The sequence below is a fragment of the Entelurus aequoreus genome, linkage group LG18, assembly GCF_033978785.1.
Source record: "Entelurus aequoreus isolate RoL-2023_Sb linkage group LG18, RoL_Eaeq_v1.1, whole genome shotgun sequence".
Classification (NCBI taxonomy): domain Eukaryota; kingdom Metazoa; phylum Chordata; class Actinopteri; order Syngnathiformes; family Syngnathidae; genus Entelurus; species Entelurus aequoreus.
Window position 1 is genome coordinate 42,278,266 of NC_084748.1, and position 24,187 is coordinate 42,302,452.

Sequence of the window (24,187 nt, forward strand, 5' to 3'; positions counted from 1 at the left end):
GTGACGTGTGTCGTCAGCGCCCAGACAGCAGCATTAGCTCAGCTGTGTTTGTTAGCTCAGACTCACAGTTTGGGACAGTGATGGCAGCTTTGTTGAATCTTTTCAATGGATTGTGTTAGCGCTAGTTCATAATGCAGATCTCTCTCCATGGTAATAACAGATATTATATCATCAAGTTTTAAAGCAAGACAACTTCATACAGTATGGACATGGAAGTAACATTTTTCTTTAAATATCTTGACTGACTCTTTAAAGGCCTACTGAAAGCCACTACTACCGACCACGCAGTCTGATAGTTTTATATATCAATGATGAAATCTTAACAATGCAACACATGCCAATACGGCCGGGTTAACTTATAAAGTGCAATTTTAAATTTCCCGCTAAACTTCCGGTTGGAAACGTCTATGTATGATGCGTATGCGCGTGATGTCACGACAGCAACGGAAGTATTCGTACCCAATGTGTCACCATACAAACTGCTCTGTTTTCATCGAACAATTCCACAGTATTCTGGACATCTGTGTTGGTGAATCTTTTGCAATTTGTTTAATGAACAATGGAGATTGCAAAGACGAAAGTTGTAGGTGGGATCGGTGTATTAGCGGCTGGCTGTAGCAACACAACAAGGAGTACTTACTTGGATAGCAGACGCCTAGCCGATGCTAGTCGCCAACCGCACGGATGATCGGGTGAAGTCCTTCGTCGCGCCGTCGATCGCTGGAACGCAGGTGAGCACGGGTGTTGATGAGCAGATGAGGGCTGGTTGGCGTAGGTGGAGCGCTAATGTTTTTATCATAGCTCTGTGAGGTCCGGTTGCTAAGTTGCTAAGTTAGCTTCAGCGTCGTTAGCAACAGCATTGTTAAGCTTTGCCAGGCTGAGAATTATTAACCGTGTAGTTACATGTCCATGGTTTAATAGTATTGTTGATCTTCTGTCTATCCTTCCAGTCAGGGATTTATTTATTTTGTTTCTATCTGCATTGGAGCCAGATGCTATCACGTTAGCTCAGTAGCTAAAGAGCTTCGCTGATGTATTGTCGTGGAGATAAAAGTCACTGTGAATGTCCATTTCGCGTTCTCGACTCTCATTTTCAAGAGGCTATAGTATCCGAGGTGGTTTAAAATACAAATCCGTGATCCACAATAGAAAAAGGAGAGCGTGTGGAATCCAATGAGCCTTTGCACCTAAATTACGGTCAGAGCGAAAAAAGATACACCCTGCACTGCCTCTCTAGTTCTTCACTCTAATGTTCCTCATCCACGAATCTTTCATCCTCGCTCAAATTAATGGGGTAATCGTCGCTTTCTCGGTCCGAATCTCTCTCGCTCCATTGTAAACAACGGGGAATTGTGAGGAATCCTACCTCCTGTGACGTCACGCTACTTCCGGTATAGGCAAGGCTTTTTTTTTATCAGCGACCAAAAGTTGCGAACTTTATCGTCGTTGTTCTATACTAAATCCTTTCAGCAAAAATATGGCAATATCGCAAAATGATCAAGTATGACACATAGAATGGATCTGCTATCCTCGTTTGAATAAAAAAAATCATTTCAGTAGGCCTTTAAATAATGCACATTGTATTTTTAAATCATATGGCACTTAGTTCAAAATACAGCTGTTATAAAAGTTTTAGTGTGGGTGTTCATGGACAGTGAAGAAAACAGCCAGACAACTAAAGGGTAGAGCTTTGATTGGTGACGTGTGTGTGCAAAGCGGCACAGTGTCACAACAATGCACTCTGTCACAACAATGCACTCCATTGATGTGATCATACGACCATCAGAATAGCTCAGAAGGAGGAAATAGAAGCTGTCTTGTACTCTCTGAGATAACTGATTACTAATGTTTTTCAAGATATTTGGCGTCATAACAAGAGACTAGAAATAATGTGCACCCGCCAGTGATTATTGCTCATTTAAAATACAAAAAAATATTGTTCTACTGGTCAATGTAGCAATTAACTTTCAAGTTTAATATTCTTGCAACAGTATGATGCAGGTTTCAATCATTCAATCAATGTTTATTTATATAGCCCTAAATCACAAGTGTCTCAAAGGGCTGCACAAGCCACAACGACATCCTCGGTTCAGAGCCCACATAAGGGCAAGTAAATATTCACAACCCAGTGGGATGTCAATGTGAATGACTATGAGAAACCTTGGAGAGGACCGCAGATGTGGGTGACCCCCCCCCCCCATCATTATATTTCATTATCATATATACTATGTGTATGTATATATATATATATATATATATATATATATATATATATATATATATATATATATATATATATATATATATATATATATATATATATATATATATGTATATGTATATACATACATATGTGTGTGTTCAATATATACGTATATATATATATATATATATGTGTGTGTGTGTGTGTGTGTGTATATATATATATATATAAATAAGTGTGTATATATATATGTGTGCATATATATACAGTATATACATACATATACACTACCGTTCAAAAGTTTGGGGTCACCCAAACAATTTTGTGGAATAGCCTTCATTTCTAAGAACAAGAATAGACTGTCGAGTTTCAGATGAAAGTTCTCTTTTTCTGGCCATTTTGAGCGTTTAATTGACCCCACAAATGTGATGCTCCAGAAACTCAATCTGCTCAAAGGAAGGTCAGTTTTGTAGCTTCTGTAACGAGCTAAACTGTTTTCAGATGTGTGAACATGATTGCACAAGGGTTTTTTAATCATCAATTAGCCTTCTGGGCCAATGAGCAATGAGTACCATTAGAACACTGGAGTGATAGTTGCTGGAAATGGGCCTCTATACACCTATGTAGATATTGCACCAAAAACCAGACATTTGCAGCTAGAATAGTCATTTACCACATTAGCAATGTATAGAGTGTATTTCTTTAAAGTTAAGACTAGTTTAAAGTTATCTTCATTGAAAAGTACAGTGCTTTTCCTTCCAAACTAACGACATTTCAATGTGACCCCAAACTTTTGAACGGTAGTGTACATACATATACATATATACTATATGTGCTGTGATCACAGAATGATCCTTGATCACGTTTACATAGCTCTTCTTACACGTAATCTGCGAACCCCAATGCTTTAAGTCTGCATATCAATTTTAAATCAACTTGAAGAGGGAAGTTTGCCAAACATGTAAGAATACAGTTAAAGCTGCGGTAAAGCCATATTTCAGAAGGGAATCGCCAATACGCTGTTCTATAGATGTGCGCGCAGACACTTAACGCTTTTTTCGCCACATAGCGTAGCGTTCATTGTGACGTAACAACAATCATTTGTACGAAAATAACACTTCTGTTTGCGTTGATTAAAGCAAGCTATAACAGACTGAACAACAGAACATAACTTCAACTACTTCAACTTTAACAACCCCCCACCACATCAGACCCTGATGACTTAGACTTAGACTTAGACAAACTTTAATGATCCACAAGGGAAATTGTTCAACACTGTAGCTCAGTTACAATGATGGAAAGTGTAAGGATGGAAAGGACAATGCAGGTATAAATAGACTAATATAGCGATAAAAAAATCTAACATATATACGAATATATACATAATATGTGTACATAATAATATATATACAGATATATTATATTATGTCTATAACATACAGTATATACAATATATACCAGTGACCATGCACAATATTACAGTATATACAGTATATGTGACAGCAGCAGCATAAAATAGAGAGTAGATCCAGCAGGAAATAGAAAATAGAAATTATAAACATAAACAAAGAGAAGTAGCTAACATGTCAGGTGTCAGGTAATAGGCAGATGTCATCTATTGCTGTATGGCGAGTGATTATACAGCTGGATGGAGTGTGAAATGAAGGAGTTCTTGAATCGCACAGCGCGGTAAGGAAGTTGAAGGAGCAATATGTAGTATAAATGATAAACCGTCGAATATTAAGAGTATGTGAAATTTCGACTTCTACATTATTTCTTTCCCTGGCGACCTCCTTAAAGTTTTGTAATCAGTCAGAAATATTAGGCAGCTAAAATGGAGAAGTGTGGAGAGTATCACCCATCATGCACTGTAATGGATTTGTAGTTTTAAATTATATATAGGGCTTGAACATGTTTTATAATGTCCACAAAGTTCAATGAGCAGGAGCTATGTTATCAGCGACTGTGTGTTGACTTTTTTTGTTGGTGATAGTTAATTTATACCATGGGGAGGAAAAGTTTTTTGCATTGCGTTATACATATTGATGCTGTGCTCAAGTCCCTTCCAAATGAAACTCATGGTAATTGATAGTTGATTCAAGGTGCTGCCAAAAAACAATTCACATTCGAATCGCAATTTTTACTTATTCCGATTTTTAAATCAGTTCATAATTTTCCCCAAAAAATTGTTTTAAAATAAAAAATTACATTTTAAAATGTTTTAAGCCATCTCTTTGTTTACTCACTGTGCATATGTTATACGTCAGCAGCCAAGAGGCGTTTTTGTAACCTGTAATCTGTTTTAAAAATGTTTTATTATAATTTTCATACTTAATAATATATTGCAAGAATCAGTTTGAATCAAGAATCGTGTTGAATCGATTATCGATTTTGAATCGAATTGTCGCCCCAAGAATGAAAATCTAATTGTAAGTTGTTGTAAGATTCACATCTCGAGTAAAAAAAATTCCTTGAGTAATTCGAGTACCTCTGTTACAAAAGATAATAGAGGATTTTTCTCCACTTTGAGGAATCGTTAATTCAATAGTAAAGCTAAAAGCACGATACTACAGGTAGCTAGCAGCTGAAAATTTTTTAGCTGTGCTAGCGAAAACTAATACCATCGTAGTAGGGCTGGGTGATATATCGATATACTCGTTGTTTTGATATGTCATCTTAGTGACATCATTCACAAAAGTGCACTAATAGCTTGTTTTAAAATGTCTGACAATTTTGCACTTTCTGTTTTGAAATGACATGAATGTTTGTGCCACTGCTTAAAGGCCTACTGAAAGCCACTACTACCGACCACGCAGTCTGATAGTTTATATATCAATGATGAAATCTTAACATTGCAACACATGCCAATACGGCCGGGTTAACTTATAAAGTGCGATTTTAAATTTCCCGCTAAACTTCCAGTTGAAAAACTCCTTTGGATATGACGTATGCGCATGACGTCACGACGGCAACGGAAGTATTCGTACCCAATGTGTCACCATACAAACTGCTCTGTTTTCATCGAACAATTCCACAGTATTCTGGACATCTGTGTTAGTGAATCTTTTGCAATTTGTTTAATGGACAATGGAGAATGCAAATAAGAAAGTTGTAGGTGCGATCGGTGTATTAGCAGCGGACTACAGCAACACAATCAGGAGGTTGTGTTGTGTTTGAGCTGGATAGCAGACGCACTACCGTGAGTACAGCTTTGGCTTCCAAACATTTGATCGCTTGCCCATACGTGCGTGTCGCTATGTGCATGTCACGTACGTAACTTTGGGGAAATATATGTTTCTTGCCGACTCTGATGGCGGCCGGGGTGTCGTCGAAAGCTACAACGCCCGCCGCCGCCGCCGCTCCGTAGTTAGCTTCAATTGTTAAGCTTCGCCAAGCTGGAAATTATTAACCGTGTATTTACATGTTCATGGTTTAATAGTATTGTTGATCTTCTGTCTATCCTTCCAGTCAGGGTTTTTTAAAAATGTTGTTTCTATCTGCATTTGAGACGGATGCTATCACGTTAGCTACGTAGCTAAGTTAGTTAGCTTCAATTGTTAAGCTTTGCCAAGCTGGAAATTATTAACCGTGTATTTACATGTTCATGGTTTAATAGTATTGTTGATGTTCTGTCCATCCTTCCAGTCAGGGTTTTTTAAAATGTTGTTTCTATCTGCATTTGAGACCGATGCCATCACATTAGCTCCGTAGCTAAAGTGCGTCAACGATGTATTGTCGTGGAGATAAAAGTCACTGTGAATGTCCATTTCGCGTTCTCGACTCTCATTTTCAAGAGGATATAGTATCCGAGGTGGTTTAAAATACAAATCCGTGATCCACAATAGAAAAAGGAGAGTGTGTGAAATCCAATGAGACCTTGTACCTAAGTTACGGTCAGAGCGAAAAAAGATACACCCTGCACTGCCCCTCGTCCTTCACTCTAACGTTCCTCATCCACGAATCTTTCATCCTCGCTCAAATTAATGGGGTAATCGTCGCTTTCTCGGTCCGAATCTCTCTCGCTCCATTGTAAACAACGGGGAATTGTGAGGAATTCTTCCTCCTGTGACGTCACGCTACTTCCGGTATAGGCAAGGCTTTTTTTATCAGCGACCAAAAGTTGCGAACTTTATCGTCGTTGTTCTATACTAAATCCTTTCAGCAAAAATATGGCAATATCGCGAAATGATCAAGTATGACACATAGAATGGATCTGCTATCCCCATTTAAATAAAAAAAAAAATCATTTCAGTAGGCCTTTAATAACTGCTTAATAAATACACTTTTGGTAAATGGACTTAGTTGTGATTTCCCTCTCTGCATGAAAGTTTAAAATGAGTATATATTAATGCGGTATGAACAAGAATGTTTTGATGTAGACACAGTCATAGAATCATCATACTGCTGTGATTATATGCATCAAGTGTTCATTCAAGGCTAAGGCAAAATATCGAGATATATATCGTGTATAATGACATGGCCAAAAATATCTAGATATTAAAAAAAGGCCATATGGCCCAGCCCTAATTACTGGTCTATCATGACAAAACAGTCCTGTATAAAATGTCGTGGACAATTAATATTTATTTTATAGACATCAGAGCAAGTGGGACGGCATGAAGCGAGAAGGAATGACACAGGTGGCTCCAGGCTTTGGCACAATAGTGCAAAGCAAATAGGAGGGCCCTGGCAGAGAGCATGAACTAAAAGTGACGTTTAATTTCACTTCTCTTTTCACCTTCCTTTTCTTTGATGCACTGCCATCACAAGAATCTGCCTCACGTTTGGAATACATAATGACGGCAAAAAAGTTAATTAAAAAGAAGGTGTGTGTGTGTGGCAATATAACTAGTTATTTTCTTTTTGTATGGTTATATTTTTGGGAGCTTGCATGCAACCATTGGGTATCACTATGTAAAAGCGCTTTGAGTCACTAGAGAAAAGCGCTATATAAATATAATTCACTTCACTTCACCATAAAACGTCACTTGTTTTTGTGACAAGACGTAAGCTGGGTTTGAGCCTCTTAAGTTTGACCTCATAAAAAATACAGAAGCATTATTTGTCATTTAATTAAAGGAACGTGAATGAAACCATAACAGATCAACTTTTTTTTTAGCTGTCCAAGCAGGATAAGCAGCAGCAGAGGAAAGAGAAGACACGCTCCAAGGGCCCCTCAGAGTCGGCTAGGGAGAGGGGTGCCCTGCGTTCCCGACATGACACCAATGCCAGTAGTGGTGCAGAGGGTGATGTGTCTTCAGAGAGAGAGACCTAATTAACCTGGTTGGGTGAGGTAAGCATAAGCACAAAAATCTGCAAGTGTTGACAATTTACACAAAGGCAGTGTTTCTGCATGTCAGTCATAGATGTACATGTTTTGAATACATCCTCAGCAAAAGGCATTTTAAAATATATAGTTGTTCATATGCAAAACTCACAACCAGTGAAGTTGGCACGTTGTGTAAATTGTAAATAAAAACAGAATACAATGATTTGCAAATCAATTTTAACCTAAATTCAATTGAATAGAGTGCAAAGTCAAGATACTTAACGTTCGAACTGGTAAAACTTTGACATTTTTTGCAGATATTAGCTCATTTGGAATTTGATGCCTGCAACATGTTTCAAAAGAGCTGACACAAGTGGCAAAACACACTGAGAAAGTTGAGGAATGCTCATCAAACACTTATTTGGAACATCCCACAGGCTAACAAGCTAATTGGGAACAGGTGGGTGCCATGATTGGGTATAAAAGCAGCTTCCATGGAATACTCAGTCATTCACAAACAAGGATGGGGCAAGGGTCACCACTATGTGAACAAATGCGTGAGCAGATTGTCGAACAAATTAAGAACAACATTTCTCAGTGAGCTCTTGCAAGGAATTTAGGGATTTCACCATCTACGGTCCGTAATATCATCAAAATGTTCAGAGAATCTGGAGAAATGACTGCAAGGCCTAAAACCCAACATTGAATGCTTGTGACCTTCGATTCCTCAGGCGGTACTGTATCAAAAAGTGACATCAGTGTGTAAAGGATGTCACCACATGGGCTTAGGAACACTTCCGAAAACCACTGTCAGTAACTACAGTTCGTCGCTACATCTGTAAGTGCAAGTTAAAACTCTACTATGCAAAGCAAAAGCCATTTATCAGCAACACCCAGAAACGGCGCCGACTTCGCTGGGCCCGAGCTCATCTAAGATAGACTAATGCAAAGTGGAAAAGTGTTCTGTGGTCTGACGAGTCCACATTTCAAATTGATTTTGGAAACTGTGAACTGCCTGTAGTCCAGAACTGTCTCCCATTGGAAATATGTGGCGCGTTATAAAGCGTAAAATACGACAACGGAGACCCCGGACTGTTGAACAACTTAAGCTGTACATCAAGCAAGAATGGGAAAGAATTCCACCTGAAATGCTTCAAAAATTGGTCTCCTCAGTTCAAGGCTATGTAACACAGTGGTAAAAATGCCCCTGTACCAACTTTTTTGCAATGTGTTGCTGCCATTAAATTCCAAGTGAATGATTATTTGCAAAAAAAAATTAAGTTTCTCAGTTCAAACATTAAATATCTTGTCTTTGCAATGTATTCAATTGAATATAAGTTGAAAATGATTTGCAAAAGTTTGTATTCTGTTTTTATTTACAATTTACACAATGTGCCAACGTCACTGGTTTTTGGTTTTGTAGGTTACGATCAGAAAACGGCTCAAGCCACCTCTATATCAGTTAGTTTCCATTGCATTTGATTGCACTTATTTGCAGGGCGGTAAGAACTCACTATGGCTACGCCCCACAGTATTCTAATGTTTCCCAAAGTTTTCAACCTAAGGGGAAACTGCACTTTTTTAAAATTTCACACTCCTAATGAGAGACCAGATGACAAAAGGTTATTTTATTTTTTTTTGCATTCTAATTTTTTTAAATCGGCTCGTTGTTGGTGGCTGGCAAGACAACTAATGGGATAAATCCATTCTGCCTTTAAATTTTAACTCTAAACTTTAAAAATGCCTTAGGTAAGAAAAGTGCTTTTGCATAATATTGCGAAACAAAACGGCAAATAATATGTCTTACCTTATACAGACACCATAATAATACTCGTATGTTGAAGCACAGTACAATCCATCAAGCGGAGCAGCTTCATAGCTTACTAAAGACGTACTAAAACATTTTGATAGATTTTTGAGCGCCGTGTGTAATGTTCTATATTTTCAATGGAACATATAAAATGTTGGTGTTGTTTACTTCAGTCATATTGCCATCATATTGCTTCCTACACGCATCTCTTATGTTTGGCTGCCATCTACTGGTCACACTTATCATTACACCATGTACCAAATAAAATAGCTTCAAGGTCAGTAAGCAAAGAATTATTCCATACATTAGGCGCACCGTGTTATAAGACGCACTATCGAGTTTTGAGAAGAAAAAAAATGATTTAAAGTGTGCCTTATAGTCCGGAAAATACGGTAGGCATTATTTTTAGGGACACTTGTGTCAGATAAATACAACAAAAATAAGTGCAAGAAAGTACAGCTCACTATAATGCTGACTGAGTGGGAGCCCTGGGCTTGTTTCTTTGCAATGAGATGCAGATGGAAATCAGCCTTTGGCTACAATCTGTCACATTTATATTTTATATGTTTATAATGTGCATTGTATCATGTCACAAAGTTATAACAAATGGCAACTTCCTATGAGAAGTTTCATTGTACATCTATAAACAAGCTCATTGGTGTGTCTATTGGGACAGGTGAAAGTTAAGTTCGAGAAAAAAAAGAAAAACACTTATCAGATTAGACCATCTCTAGTCTACACTAGTGTGACACTATATTGCCCTGAGAGCTAGTGTCCTCTGCAGTGGACGTGCATAACAAGGCTGTTTTTCTCAGAAATGTGTAGCTCTCTGACAAGTGAAAGTGTCACTGCAGAAGACGATAGCTCTTAGAAGGAAATATCATATTAGTGTGACATGGCGAAGACATATTAAAATATTGTTTTTAATATAAAAAAGTACAGAGCCCCTAAAGGGACATGGGGGAATTTTTTATTTTTCTAATTATTTTATTTTGTATTTTTTTAGACATGTATCTCGTGCACACGAGAAACTTTGTATAAAGTTATAAAAAAAAAATTGTATAATTTTTTTTTAAATTTTTTTTTAGACATGTAGACTAATCGAACCATCTAGTAGCTGGTTCCATCCGAAGTGTCCCCCAGGACAGCAGGCTCGAGGATGCAGTTTTATCTGGTAAAGCGAATGACTAGAAGCCGTGGGGCCGAAACGATCTCTCGTGCGCACGAGAAAGTTTCTTAAAAAAAAATTTTTTTTTTTTTTTTTTTTTTTTTTAAGACATGTATCTCGTGCGCAAGAGAACTATCTCCTGCGCACCAGATAGTTTCTCGTGCACACGAGATACATGTCTAAAAAATAAAATAAAATAAAAAAAAAAGTAATTTTTTTTATAACTTTATAAAAAGTTTCTCGCGCGCACGAGATAGTTTCTCGTGCGCACGAGATACATGTCTAAAAAAAATAGAAAAATAAAATAAATATTATAAAAAAAACATTTTTCCCCCATGTCCCTGTATGTCCAAAGTGCGGCCCGGGGGCCATTTGCGGCCCGCAGCTAATAGTTTACCGGCCCGCCACACATTCTGGAAATGCTATTGCAAAAATTTAAAAAAACATAAAAAAAAGTGGAATGAGGTGAAATCTAACTAGAAAAAGTTGCAATGTTGACACAAAGCTGCCATGCAGGCTGTTTTTTTTCTTTTGTCTATCTTTATTTTTCTTTTTTTGCCATTGCTCAAAAAAAAAAAATCAATGTTATAATGAATTATTGACCTATTCAAGGCTCCAATTATTTAAAATATTTCACTTTTCTAATGTTTTATGTGGAAAATATTGCATATATTGTGTGGTTGCCATATACAAATATCAACATTTTCTTTGACAAAAGAGCATAAAACAAACAAAATAATAGTTCAAACGTAAAATCGACAGATATATCTGAAGTTGATCTCGTAACTTAAGTGTTGAAAGTAAAAACAACTAATAAAAATGTATCACTTTATGAGTGGGGCACCTTTTGTATCCCAAACATATTTAATGGGATTTTATTCATCTTTTCACTGTGATTACTCAAAAATAATAATAAATTAAAATCAATGGTGTCCTGCATTATTGATCTTTTTAAGGCTCTAATTACTTCACATCAAACATTGCTTTCTGAATGTTTTGGGCAGTGGGGGAAATACTGCATATTTCAGTTTTATTATAAAAAACTAAGTTGTCTTTGACAGGAAAGGCTCTTTTTTTTTTTTAACTTAATATCAACCTGAAGTTGATATACTGTAGAGATTTACTGTAAGCGTTAAATAAATGTAAAAAATTATAATTTAACTTAATTTTAACATTTTAATAATTGAGACCCTTTATGGTCCCCGGGAGCCCTAAAAGTAAAAAAAAAAAAAATCCATATATTTTGTTATGGTTTTGAAAATGAAAAATATCAAAATGGCCCCCGCATGCTTTCATTTTCCCGTGTGCGGCCCTAGGTGGAAAAAGTTTGGACACCCCTGCTTTAGGGGCTCCGTAAAAAAGAAACCAATAGCCTGACAATGTTTATCTCTGTTTGGACACATCTGTCAGAGAATAAGCTGCCCATTGGGTGGCTTAGCTCGGTTGGTAGAGTGGCCATGCCAGCAACTTAAGGGTTCCAGGTTCGATCCCCGCATCCTTGTCACTGCCATTGTGTCCTCGGGCAAGATACTTTAACCACCTGCTCCGAGTGCCACCCACACTGGTTTAAATGTAACTTAGATAATGGCTTTCACTATGTAAAGCGCTTATAAATATAAAATCACTTCTCTTCACTTCACTTATTTCATGCACCCACAAGACGAACAACACTTATTCTGTCACGTCATTAAATTTAAATGTGGTTGTTAGTTTTGCACGTCTGTTGCAAATGTAGCACACGAATTTCAGCTCGACATGCGACTATCAGTGAATCTGTCGATATGATGTGTAGGAAAAGAGGTCACTGCAAGTTGAACACAGTTTGTCTTCCAGAACAGACAATTTGTAAGAGAAAAGAGACCGGGAGGCACTGAGTCATGTCCCTCTGTGTCTCTTCTGCTGCTGCTGGCTCCAGTGGCGCAGCCCTTCTCCCCATGTGAACTCAGTGGCAGGCACGCACATGAAGGGATAACGCCATCAGGCTGGCACTAAAACCACACTCAAAACTGCAGCTTCATACACAGAAGAAACATTTCGACACAAGGGCATCTTTACCAAAGACGTGTGTTGTGATTAAGGGCTTTATAAATACACTTTGATTGATTGATTGATTGATATATTAACTCTCCTTAGCTTGAAATCACACTTGCCATGTTTGGTACAATTATATAATCGGCTTGCATCTAAAACCTCCAAAAAAAATAAAAAATCTCAGATACAAGCAGTCCTGTGCAAAGCTGGACAGCCAGTTAACATCTAAATGCCCTCCAATAAGCACACATGGTTTGTCTTTTAGTCAAGTTATTCACAAAAAGTAAACATGGTAGGCTATTGGCTACTAGGAGCTAACATCTAGAGCAGTGTTTTTCAGTCTGGTGTGCCGTGGGAGATTATCTAATTTCACCTATTTGGGTTAAAAATATTTTTTGCAAACCAGTAATTATAATCCGCAAATAATGTGCCGTTGTTGAGTGTCTGCACTGTCTGGAGATCGGCAGACTTACTACGTTATACTCTTCCATATCAGTAGGTGGCAGCAGGTAGCTAATCGCTTTGTAGATGTCGGGAACAGCGGGAGGCAGTGTGCAGGTAAAATAGTGTCTAATGCTTAAACCAAAAATAAACAAAAGACGAGTGTCCCTAAGAAAAGGCATTGAAGCTTAGGGAAGGCTACGCAGAACGAAACTAAAACTGAACTGGCTACAAAGTCAACAAAAACAGAATGCTGGGCGACAGCAAAGACTTACTGTGGAGCAAAGACGGCGTCCACAAAGTACATCCGAACATGACATGACAATCAACAATGTCCCCACAAAGAAGGATAAAAACAACTGAAATATTCTTGATCGCTAAAACAAAGCAGGCGTGGGGAATATTGCTCAAAGGAAGACATGAAACTGCTACAGGAAAATACCAAATAAAGACAAAAAGCCACCAAAATAGGAGCGCAAGACAAGAACTAAAACACTACACACAGGAAAACAGCAAAAAACTCAAAATAAGTCAGGGGGTGATGTGACATGTGGTGACAGTACACCTACTTTGAGACAAGAGCTATAGTGATGCATGCTTGGTTATGGTTTGAAGTCATATCCAACAATTGCGACAACGACTTTTTATTGTCAATACCGGAAAAAAGAGTAACAAACAGGTTGAGTAGCATCAACTTTGTTTCCTTTAGAAGAAAATGAGGGTACAAACACAACAGTGAATCTGTCTTAAGAGGCCAACAGTCTTGATGAGGTGCCAGGGCCCGAAGGTCCTCAAAAAACATTTGTTTATTTGAAAAATAACTTGATAGGCTGATTGGCAACACTAAATTGGCCCCAGTGTGTGAATGTGAGTGTGAATGTTGTCTGTCTATCTGTGTTGGGCCTGTGATGAGGTGGCGACTTGTCCAGGGTGTACCCCGAATGCAGCTGAGCTCCAGCACCACCCGCTATCCCTAAAGGGATAAGCGGTAGAAATAGAATGGATGGATACTGTATAATATAATAATGAAATTAATATCCTACTGTACTAATATAATACACTATACAACATACGTTGTTCTGTGATAAATAAATACACAAGAATGTTCAGTAGCATGTTGAACATTTTTCAAATAAAAAAGTTCATGCGCCAAAACAAGTGTTTTCATTTTCTTTCTTTTGAGTAATTCATTGTTTTTGTGGAACTTTTCGTGAAACAGCCACCCAGCTGATGTGGGCTGCAATTGAATCGTTTCTGACAATCAAAATCATAGTATACATTTAAAAAATGCACATTTGTAACAAAAATGTTATTTGTATAATTTTTCTTAGCAAACATAACTCCAAGCAATGTTTCTTTTCAAAATCAGATTAATATTTTATGATGCCAGCCAGGCCCTAAAAATTTGTGAAAACAGATCTTTTTTTTCTCAGAGGAATGTTTATTCCATCACTGTAATGAATTAATTTAATCCATAGAAACACTTTTTTGGGTAAACCCTGGACATGGTAGTTTATATTGACCGCTGCATCATGACATCTGTCAGGTTCAAACACTGATGACATCTATTAAACAAGACAAGAAGCAAGGAATTAAACAGAGACAGAATTAAATTTGGCTCAATTGAGGAGAGACGTCTGGACTGTACTCTTGTACAGTCTCACCACGCTCTGACGAAAGATTGTACGCCTCCTCTTTTATTTGGACTTTCCCTGATTACATGGCAACACCTGTTTCTAAGGGACAGGGGTCGTAAACAGCCATCACCTTTGATTACAACAGTTCAAAGAAAAGGTTGTAAAACAGTTCAAAGAAGCGGTGCCTGGAGGGGAGTCTGGTCCTGCTTCCTCTCCGCTTTGTAGTTCTCGGGTCAAGACAAAATATTTCTGTTGATTACAATACATCAAAGAAACAGAACACCTTGATGCTGCTTCCCATCTTACACAGTGGAGTTTTACAAGCCTTCTTCTTGGTATGATCAAAGACAGCTTTTTTGTCTTCTTACTCCGGGTAAGAAGACAAAAAAGCTGTCTTTGATCATGACTCATGGCAAAACAAGGTTTTGTGATAACTTAGATACAATTAATCTGACAACATCATTATATTGACAGCTGCATCAGAGGATAACAACAGCAGAGTTAACACAGGAATCAGTTCGTCATTGGAGAGAGTAGTGGAATAGGCAATAGACAAGATTTTTACCATCGCGCTGTGTCGACTCATTATTGACGCTTTAATTCAGTTGCAATACGGTAAAACAGACACGAAGCGGGTGAACATGAGCGCTGACATTGAATGACAGCAGCAAATTTCGATGCATTGATTGGTTCTGTTGGATTTATCTGTTTGTGCCGGAAGGACAGCAGGGTGCTTGTCGCTTTCCGAAGTAAAACGATATATTCGACAGTGAAATGCAAAAGATAAGTCCCTTTTGCAGAAAGTTTGATTTTACATCCTGGTAGAGGATGGTGTAAACTCACAACTCAAAGTCCACAAAATGCAGTTTCTCTACATATGATCTGACCACTCAGAAGTAAGTAAAACTATATCATGCAAAGACAAGCACAAGGAAGTCAAGTCTAATAGAACTATGCATTGTGCAATTTTTCAACCATCATCTATGAAAATTAACCATTATTTTGCAGAAAAACAAGGATACTTAATTTTTCAGACTAATTACGATGTTACATATTACAGTCCACTACACAATATTAGCATCGCTACGGTATATTTTATAACCTGTTCTGATTGATAGTCCGCAATTACAGAATGTTTAACAGGCTGAATATTAAATTGTATTAATAAGTAGGTAGAGAAGGTTAAATGAATGCCAGTAACTTGTACAACATGTTAAGTATAGAATATCAAACATTTATTCAGGTCGAAAAAATTTCACCATCTTTGATAATCAAATAATGACAATCATGATCATAATAATCCACATTTTGTGTTATTAATGTTTAAAACTGCTATCTAAACATGGAAGTGTAGCTCCTCTAAATGCAAGCTAGTTTTCCTACAGTAAGAATACAAATTCTGTATGCTTATATAATACAACATTTGGCAAAATACCAACGCAATGCTGGATATTTCTATTTTTATTTTCTTTAAAAGCTTTTTTGTGTTAAGCTGTTTCAAAAAGCATAATGTTTAAAAACATTTAATTAAAGCAAATTAATTGTCCAGTCTTAAAAAACTTAAAAATGATTACTCTACTGTACATTTATTAATGACGAAAAAGTATATCTTTCTGCGATTGATTGTACAAACTCCGTTTCCATATGAGTTGGGAAATTGTGTTAGATGTAAATATAAACGGAATACAATGATTTGCAAATCCTTTTCAACGCATTTTCAATTGATTGCACTACAAAGACAAGATATTTGATGTTCAAACTCATAAACTTTTTTTTGTTTTTGCAAATTATAATTAACTTAGAATTTCATGGCTGCAACACGTGCCAAAGTAGTTGGGAAAGGGCATGTTCACCACTGTGTTACTTTCCTTTTAACAACACTCAGTAAATGTTTGGGAACTGAGGAGACACATTTTTGAAGCTTCTCAGGTGGAATTCTTTCCCATTCTTGCTTGATGTACAGCTTAAGTTGTTCAACAGTCCGGGGGTCTCCGTTGTGGTATTTTAGGCTTCTTAATGCGCCACACATTTTCAATGGGAGACAGGTCTGGACTACAGGCAGGCCAGTCTAGTACCCGCACTCTTTTACTATGAAGCCACGTTGATGTAACACGTGGCTTGGCATTGTCTTGCTGAAATAAGCAGGGGCGTCCATGGTAACGTTGCTTGGATGGCAACATATGTTGCTCCAAAACCTGTATGTACCTTTCAGGATTAATGGCGCCTTCACAGATGTGTAAGTTACCCATGTCTTGGGCACTAATACACCCCCATACCATCACAGATGCTGGCTTTTCAACTTTGCGCCTATAACAATCCAGATGGTTCTTTTCCTCTTTGGTCCGGAGGGCAGGACGTCCACAGTTTCCAAAAACAATTTGAAATGTGGACTCGTCAGACCACAGAACACTTTTCCACTTTGTATCAGTCCATCTTAGATGAGCTCAGGCCCAGCGAAGCCGACGGCGTTTCTGGGTGTTGTTGATAAACGGTTTTCGCCTTGCATAGGAGAGTTTTAACTTGCACTTACAGATGTAGCGAACAACTGTAGTTACTGACAGTGGGTTTCTGAAGTGTTCCTGAGCCCATGTGGTGATATCCTTTACACACTGATGTCGCTTGTTGATGCAGTACAGCCTGAGGGATGGAAGGTCACGGGCTTAGCTGCTTACGTGCAGTGATTTCTCCAGATTCTCTGAACCCTTTGATGATATTACGGAGCGTAGATGGTGAAATCCCTAAATTCCTTGCAATAGCTGGTTGAGAAAGTTTTTCTTAAACTGTTCAACAATTTGCTCACGCATTTGTTGACAAAGTGGTGACCCTCGCCCCATCCTTGTTTGTGAATGACTGAGCATTTCATGGAATCTACTTTTATGCCCAATCATGGCACCCACCTGTTCCCAATTTGCCTGTTCACCTGTGGGATGTTCCAAATAAGTGTTTGATGAGCATTCCTCAACTTTATCAGTATTTATTGCCACATTTCCCAACTTCTTTGTCACGTGTTGCTGGCATCAAATTATAAAGTTAATGATTATTTGCAAAAAAAAAAAAAAAAAATCAGTTTGAACATCAAGTATGTTGTCTTTGTAGCATATTCAACTGAATATGGGTTGAAAATGATTTGCAAATCATTGTATTCCGTTTATATTTACATCCAACACAATATCCCAACTCATATGGAAACGGGGTTTGTAATTCATTTTAAGTTAACTATGAACACAATGCGATTAATCGCAATTAAATATTTTTATCGTTTGACAGCCCTGGTTTAAACACATCCATAGACACAATTCTTGATTTATTCCTGTCCTTAACTGTGAAAGCAGTGGGCTCTGCAATCCTCAAGTGCATGTTGGGTTCATAATTGCCCCAAGACATGAAGGATACCGTTATGTAAGGGTAATGCAGGCGGCATCTCTGTGCATGTGGGAAAGTGCGCCCACAGCACTATAAAAAAAAATCTCTACCCTGTGGAAGGAAGATAGAGACACTTTAGGCAGTTAAAGAATGTTGGACTGATTTTGGTGCTATGAATTCTAAATCTTAAAATAAAACCTTGTTTTGATTACCTAATGTGAATAGTGTGATACTTGCTTTAAATTGGGCCATTCCTTTAAAGCATAATCACAATTCAAATAAAAGCCTCGGAGCCTCGTGCAATATGGGGTTCACGAGAGTGGGCGGGTACGCATGATGTATGCGGTTATGTCCTTTCCAATGCCCCAACCCGCCATCAAAAATTCAGGAAGATTGGACTAAGTCGAAGAACGTTACGACCTTGATCATTTTCCACCATCTGATCCTTTTAAGTGAAGTAATGACAGTTTGATGGTTAATTGTGAGGAGCAGTTTTTGCCGCAAGGCTCCGCCCAACCACGAACGGGTACCGATAGATACTGACCCATCCGGCACTTCAGGGTGTCATCATCATTTGAAACAATACTGATCAAAATGACAAGCGGTAGAAAATGGATGAAATTTGTGGAGCCAAAGTATAACATTTAGGCCTAGTGGTTAGAGTGTCCGCCCTGAGATCGGTAGGTTGTGAGTTCAAACCCCGGCCGAGTCATACCAAAGACTATAAAAAATGGGACCCATTACCTCCCTGCTACACTCAGCATTAAGGGTTGGAATTGGGGGTTAAATCACCAAAAATGATTCCCGGGCACAGCCACCGCTGCTGCTCACTGCTCCCCTCACCTCCCAGGGGGTGATCCAGGGTGATGGGTCAAATGCAGAGAATAATTTTGCCACACCTCTTGTGTGTGTGTGTGAGACAATCATGGGTACTTGAACACCTTATGATGTAGACAAAATAATTTTGCAATTTATCGTCCTGTAGCAGGTGCTTCAAGGACATAATTCACCACACCTGTTTACTTGACTTTGTGGGAAAAAATCGATTCAAACTCGAATCGCGATTCTCACGTTGTGCGATTCAGAATCGAGTCTCATTTTTTAAAAATCTTTTTTTTTTTCAAATTATTTATTTTAATTTTTTTATTAATTTTTTATAATTTTTTTTTTTTTTAATTAAACAATCCAAGAAAACAATACACAGCAATACCATAACAATGCAATCCAATTCCAAAACCAAACCCGACCCAGCAACACTCAGAACTGCAATAAACAGAGCAATTGAGAGGAGACACAAACACGACACAGAACAAACCAAAAGTAGTGAAACAAAAATGAATATTATCAACAACAGTATCAATATTAGTTGCAATTTCAACATAGCCGTGGTTAAAAATCCCTCATTGACATTATCATCAGACATTTATAAAAAAAAATATTTATATACAATAGTGTCACAGTGGCTTACACTTGCATCGCATCTCATAAGCTTGACAACACACTGTGTCCAATATTTTCACAAAGATATAATAAGTCATATTTTTGGTTCATTTAATAGTTAAAACAAATGTACATTATTGCAATCAGTTGATAAAACATTGTCCTTTACAATTATAAAAATGTTTACAAAAATCTACTACTCTGCTTGCATGTCAGCAGACTGGGGTAGATCCTGCTGAAATCCTATGTATTGAATGAATAGAGAATCCTTTTGAATCGGGAAAAAATCGTTTTTGTATCGAGAATCGTGTTGAATTGAAAAAAAAAAAGATTTTGAATCGAATCGTGACCCCAAGAATCGATATTGAATCGAATCGTGGGACACCCAAAGATTCACAGCCCTATTATTCACTGTCTTTGTTCTATTGTGCACATAACAATGTTGTTCTTTTTTAGCATTCATATACAGCATGCAGTTAAGTGAGTAATTCGGTGCGGCCCCTTTATGTGACCGTCAGAGATTTACCCAAAGGTGGGGGGTTTGTTGTGACTGCTTTTTTGAGTCTCTTTGATGTAAGCAGTCATTCAGTCTCGTCTTTGATGGAATAAACAGAGTACACGTTTTTGTGTGTCAAAAGATACTTCCGGTTGTCTTGGTTTTCGCGTTACAAGCGCAACAGTCCATTTGTATACAGTACTATTTGTAGTTTTAACTATGGCTCATTTGGGCAAAGTCCCTATAGGAGGAGTTTGTAAATGTGGTGGCAAGGGTTATTTTTTTTCTAATTTTCAAGGGGGTGCTAATGATTCCATTTTAAAATATTTCGCCAGACCCAACGCGCTTGCAAAAGGAGATTTCACGTATACTCTGGGCCTCCAAAATGCGATCTTAGTGGGAAAATAAAAATAAACGAAACAATTTAAATCGGGTCTTCGCAGCTTTTGCTATTTGGGCCCTAATGATTTTCCCAGGGTTTCCACGGGGCATTAAAAAGCATTAATAGTCATTAAATACATTTTGCAAAAATTAAGGCCTTAAATGGCATTGAAAAGCATTATTGACTCCTCAATGATGGACGCTTTTGACCTCCCTCCCTCCTCAATGACCACCTGGGAGTCGAACTTTGCTTGCATTGCATGCAGAACGGCCCCAGGCCTATGGATACAACACCACTACACCCAAGACAATGGGCATATACACAAACACACACCCCACCCCCACCCCACGCCTTCACCACAGCTTGATTCCCCTTCGGGGTGATGGACGGTTGAGTAGCGCTTTTTAACCCCCCCCCCCCCCCCCCCCCCCCCCTCTGTTGCGAGTTGTTTAGATTATATGCAACATGTTTATGTGTGCTATGGCAAATGAGTTTTTTTTTCCCTTGGACTCAGTCTAGACCCCCTCCCGAGAGTCCAGCCTTTGACTGATATTTTTTTACTCTTCCCCCATTCCCCAATATCACCTTTTTCGCACCTTTTTTAAGGAGCGCCGTGAGTGGCTGATCCGTTGGCGGTCCTGTTCTTGTCTCCCTGTAACGTATGTCTGCTCTTAGTGGGACTGTGCCGAAAATGTAATTTCAGTTCTTACATTTCTTGTACATGTTAAAGAATGGACAATAAACAACATCTTGAATCTTAAATACGATGTCCAGAGGCATTAAAACTATTTTGTACAATTTTAGGGCTGGGCTGATAGTAAGTCAATCAATTGAACGGTAAATGAAAATGAACTCAATAACTTTGCAGTCATCGATACATTGCTACGTCTGTCTGTGCTGAGGCTTTCAAATTGGATCCAAGAGGTCTTGTAAAGTCCGGGTCAAAAGCATGAAAAGCGCTGCCTCAATATGGCAAAATTAAACGGCTCTAGGGGCCCAAACGTTGCCATTCTTTGGTGACCGGAGGTGTGTAGTCCTTAACTGTAACACCATGTCATGTTAAAGGCCTACTGAAATGACATTTTTTTATTCAAACGGGGATAGCAGATCTATTCTATGTCATGATACTCGAAACCGGTTTTCCCGGTTGTTTGATAAGAAAAGAACCGAGTCCTCGGACTCGAATCCCTTTTTGAGAACCGGTACCCGTTATCGAGACCACTATAGTAAAGGAAAAGAGTTGATTCTTTATTCGAATCCCCTCCCGACCAGAAATGCTCCGTGGGACATCACAAGAATTGACGTCACGTAGCTCAGTCATTAGGCGCAGATAGCGAAAGCAGGAAAACAATGGACGGGAAAAAGCGCTCCAAGGTGTAATAAAGTTCAAAACAAAAGCTATCATCCATCGAATAACTTTACTGAGAGATTTTAGCAGGGTAAAACACATGACGAACACTTTTACGACCAACCGGAAACATAGCAACCAGGCAAGCAACGCACCTCCTTTACGGCAGCTGTTGCAACGTTCTTAAGACAACCGCAGCACATACATATATATACAACATATCTCCCTTTTTTAACTTTTGTTTTTCTTTCCTTGTAAACAAAACAAAATCACACTGTAGATGTGTTGTCTGTCTAATTATAAATAATGCAGACGAGGCGTGTTGGCTGAGTTCTTGACGTTTACTTTCACAGCGTGGCAACATGCAACACTTTTCGGGGCTACCACGCATGCTCGTAACTCCCGTTGCATGATGGGTAGTGTAGTTGTTATATTCTCTAGCTCATAACATTTTTCCCCCTATAAAGAAATAATGTTAACTCAATAAAGTGTATTTCTTTTTTTAGCTTTAACTTTTCATTTTTTAGCATTGTAACCACATTTGCAAAGAACTTTTCTCTTCATAGAATTTTCTTTCAATAAAGAAATAAAGTGCAAAAATGTCAAAGCATCATAACAAACAGTTATGTCAAATAGCAGCAGAAGTGCACTTTTTGGAGAGCTGTATTATTTTCAGTTTTGTGCCCAAGGGACTGATTTTATTTAACACTATATTATTATTTATACACCTATAGTGATCGCAGAGACAGGTTGTTTTTGTGTTACTGTATATATTTGTTTCTCTGAAAAATCCCACTTAATATACTTTGGGTAACAACAGTCAATATTTATTTATTTTATTTTATTTTTTTAGGTGGGTAACAGTCAATATATATTTATTTATTACCGTAATTTCCGGACTATAAGCCGCTACTTTTTCCCCTCGTTCTGGTCCCTGCGGCTTATACAAGGGTGCGGCTTATTTACGGCCTGTTCTTTTCCGACAACGACAAAGAGGATTTCGGTGGTTTTAGTACGCAGGAGGAAGACGATGACACAATGATTAAAGACTGACTTTTCATATACCGGTAGGCTGGTTATTTTGATAACGTACATGCGAGCACTTTGTATTACTTTGCACCGTTGTATTATTTGTATTCTGCACGAATGCTGTTCGCCATGTCAAAGATGTGAAAGTTTGATTGAATGATTGAAAGATTTATTGTTAATAAATGGGACGCTTTGCGTTCCCAAACAGTCATCTCTGTCCCGACAATCCCCTCCGTGGTAGCAGGAACCCCTATATACTACGGTAATTACACATCAAAACCCTGCGGCTTATAGTCGGGTGCGGCTTATATATGGAGCAATCTGTATTTTCCCCTAAATTTAGCTGGTGCGGCTTATAGTCGGGTGCGGCTTATAGTCCGGAAATTACGGTAGATTTTATTTTTTTATTATATAATAAAAGTGAGCTTTTGTTAAACCAAATATTGTGTGTTTTTTTCCATATACAACAACCTATCTGGACTCGATAAGAGAATCGATAAGGAATCGGTTCGATAAGAGGATTCGATAATAGGCTCGAACTCGATAATTCCTTATCAAACATCATCCCTAGTCATACTTGATCATTTCGCTATATTGCCATATTTTTGCTGAAAGGATTTAGTATAGAAAAATGACGATAAAGATCGCAACTTTTGGTGTCTGACAAAAAAAAGCCTTGTCCCTACCGGAAGGAGCGTGACGTAGTCAGCTGAACATTTCCACAAAGTTCCCTATTGTTTACAGTGATGGCGGCCAGAAGTGAGAGCGATTCGGACCGAGAAAGCGACGATTTCCCCATTAATTTGAGCGAGGATGAAAGATTTGTGGATGAGGAACGTTAGAGTGCAGTTCAAGACATATCTTTTTTCGCTCTGACCGTAACTTAGGTACAAGCTGGCTCATTGGATTCCACACTCTCTCCTTTTTCTATTGTGGATCACGGATTTGTATTTTAAACCACCTCGTATACTATATCCTCTTGAAAATGAGAGTCGAGAACGCGAAATGGACATTCACAGTGACTTTTATCTCCACGACAATACATCGGTGAAACACTTTAGCTACAAGCTAGCGTGATAGCATCGTGCTTTAACTGCATATAGAAACAAAAGAAATAAACCCCTGACTGGAAGGATAGATAGAAAATCAACAATACTATTAAACCGTGGACATGTAAATACACGGTTAATGCTTTCCAGGCTGGTGAAGGTTAACAATGCTGTGCTAACGACGCCAATGAAGCTAACTTAGCAACTGGACCTCACAGAGCTATGCTAAAAACATTAGCTCTCCACCTACGCCAGCCAGCCTTCATCTGCTCATCAACACCCGTGCTCACCTGCGTTCCAGCGATCGACGGTGGGACGAAGGACTTCACCCGATCACAGATGCGGTTGGCGGCCCGGAGACGTAGGAAGTCAAGGTGAGGTCACCGGCTAGCGCGTCTGCTCTCCAAGAAAGTCCTCCGGTTGTGTTGCTGTAGTCCGCCGCCGCCGCCGCTAATACACCGATCCCACCTACAACTTTCTTCTTTGCAGTCTTCAATCAATCAATCAATCAATGTTTATTT

General features: G+C 38.4%; 1 protein-coding gene across 2 annotated transcripts in view; it reads left to right on the forward strand.

The window, feature by feature from the left end:
- The window catches only part of dtd1 (D-aminoacyl-tRNA deacylase 1), a 55,741-nt gene that overhangs the window by 23,054 nt on the left and 8,500 nt on the right, over positions 1 to 24,187 (forward strand). Inside the window, exons 5-6 of one of the 2 annotated variants that reach the window (XM_062027180.1) lie at positions 7,323 to 7,496; positions 7,790 to 8,642. In XM_062027180.1, the coding sequence (XP_061883164.1) occupies positions 7,323 to 7,478 (156 nt within the window). In that variant the 3' untranslated portion in view covers positions 7,479 to 7,496; positions 7,790 to 8,642. Of the gene's footprint in view, positions 1 to 7,322; positions 7,497 to 7,789; positions 8,643 to 24,187 lie in introns of those variants that run through there. The other variant, XM_062027179.1, reaches the window with a different exon arrangement.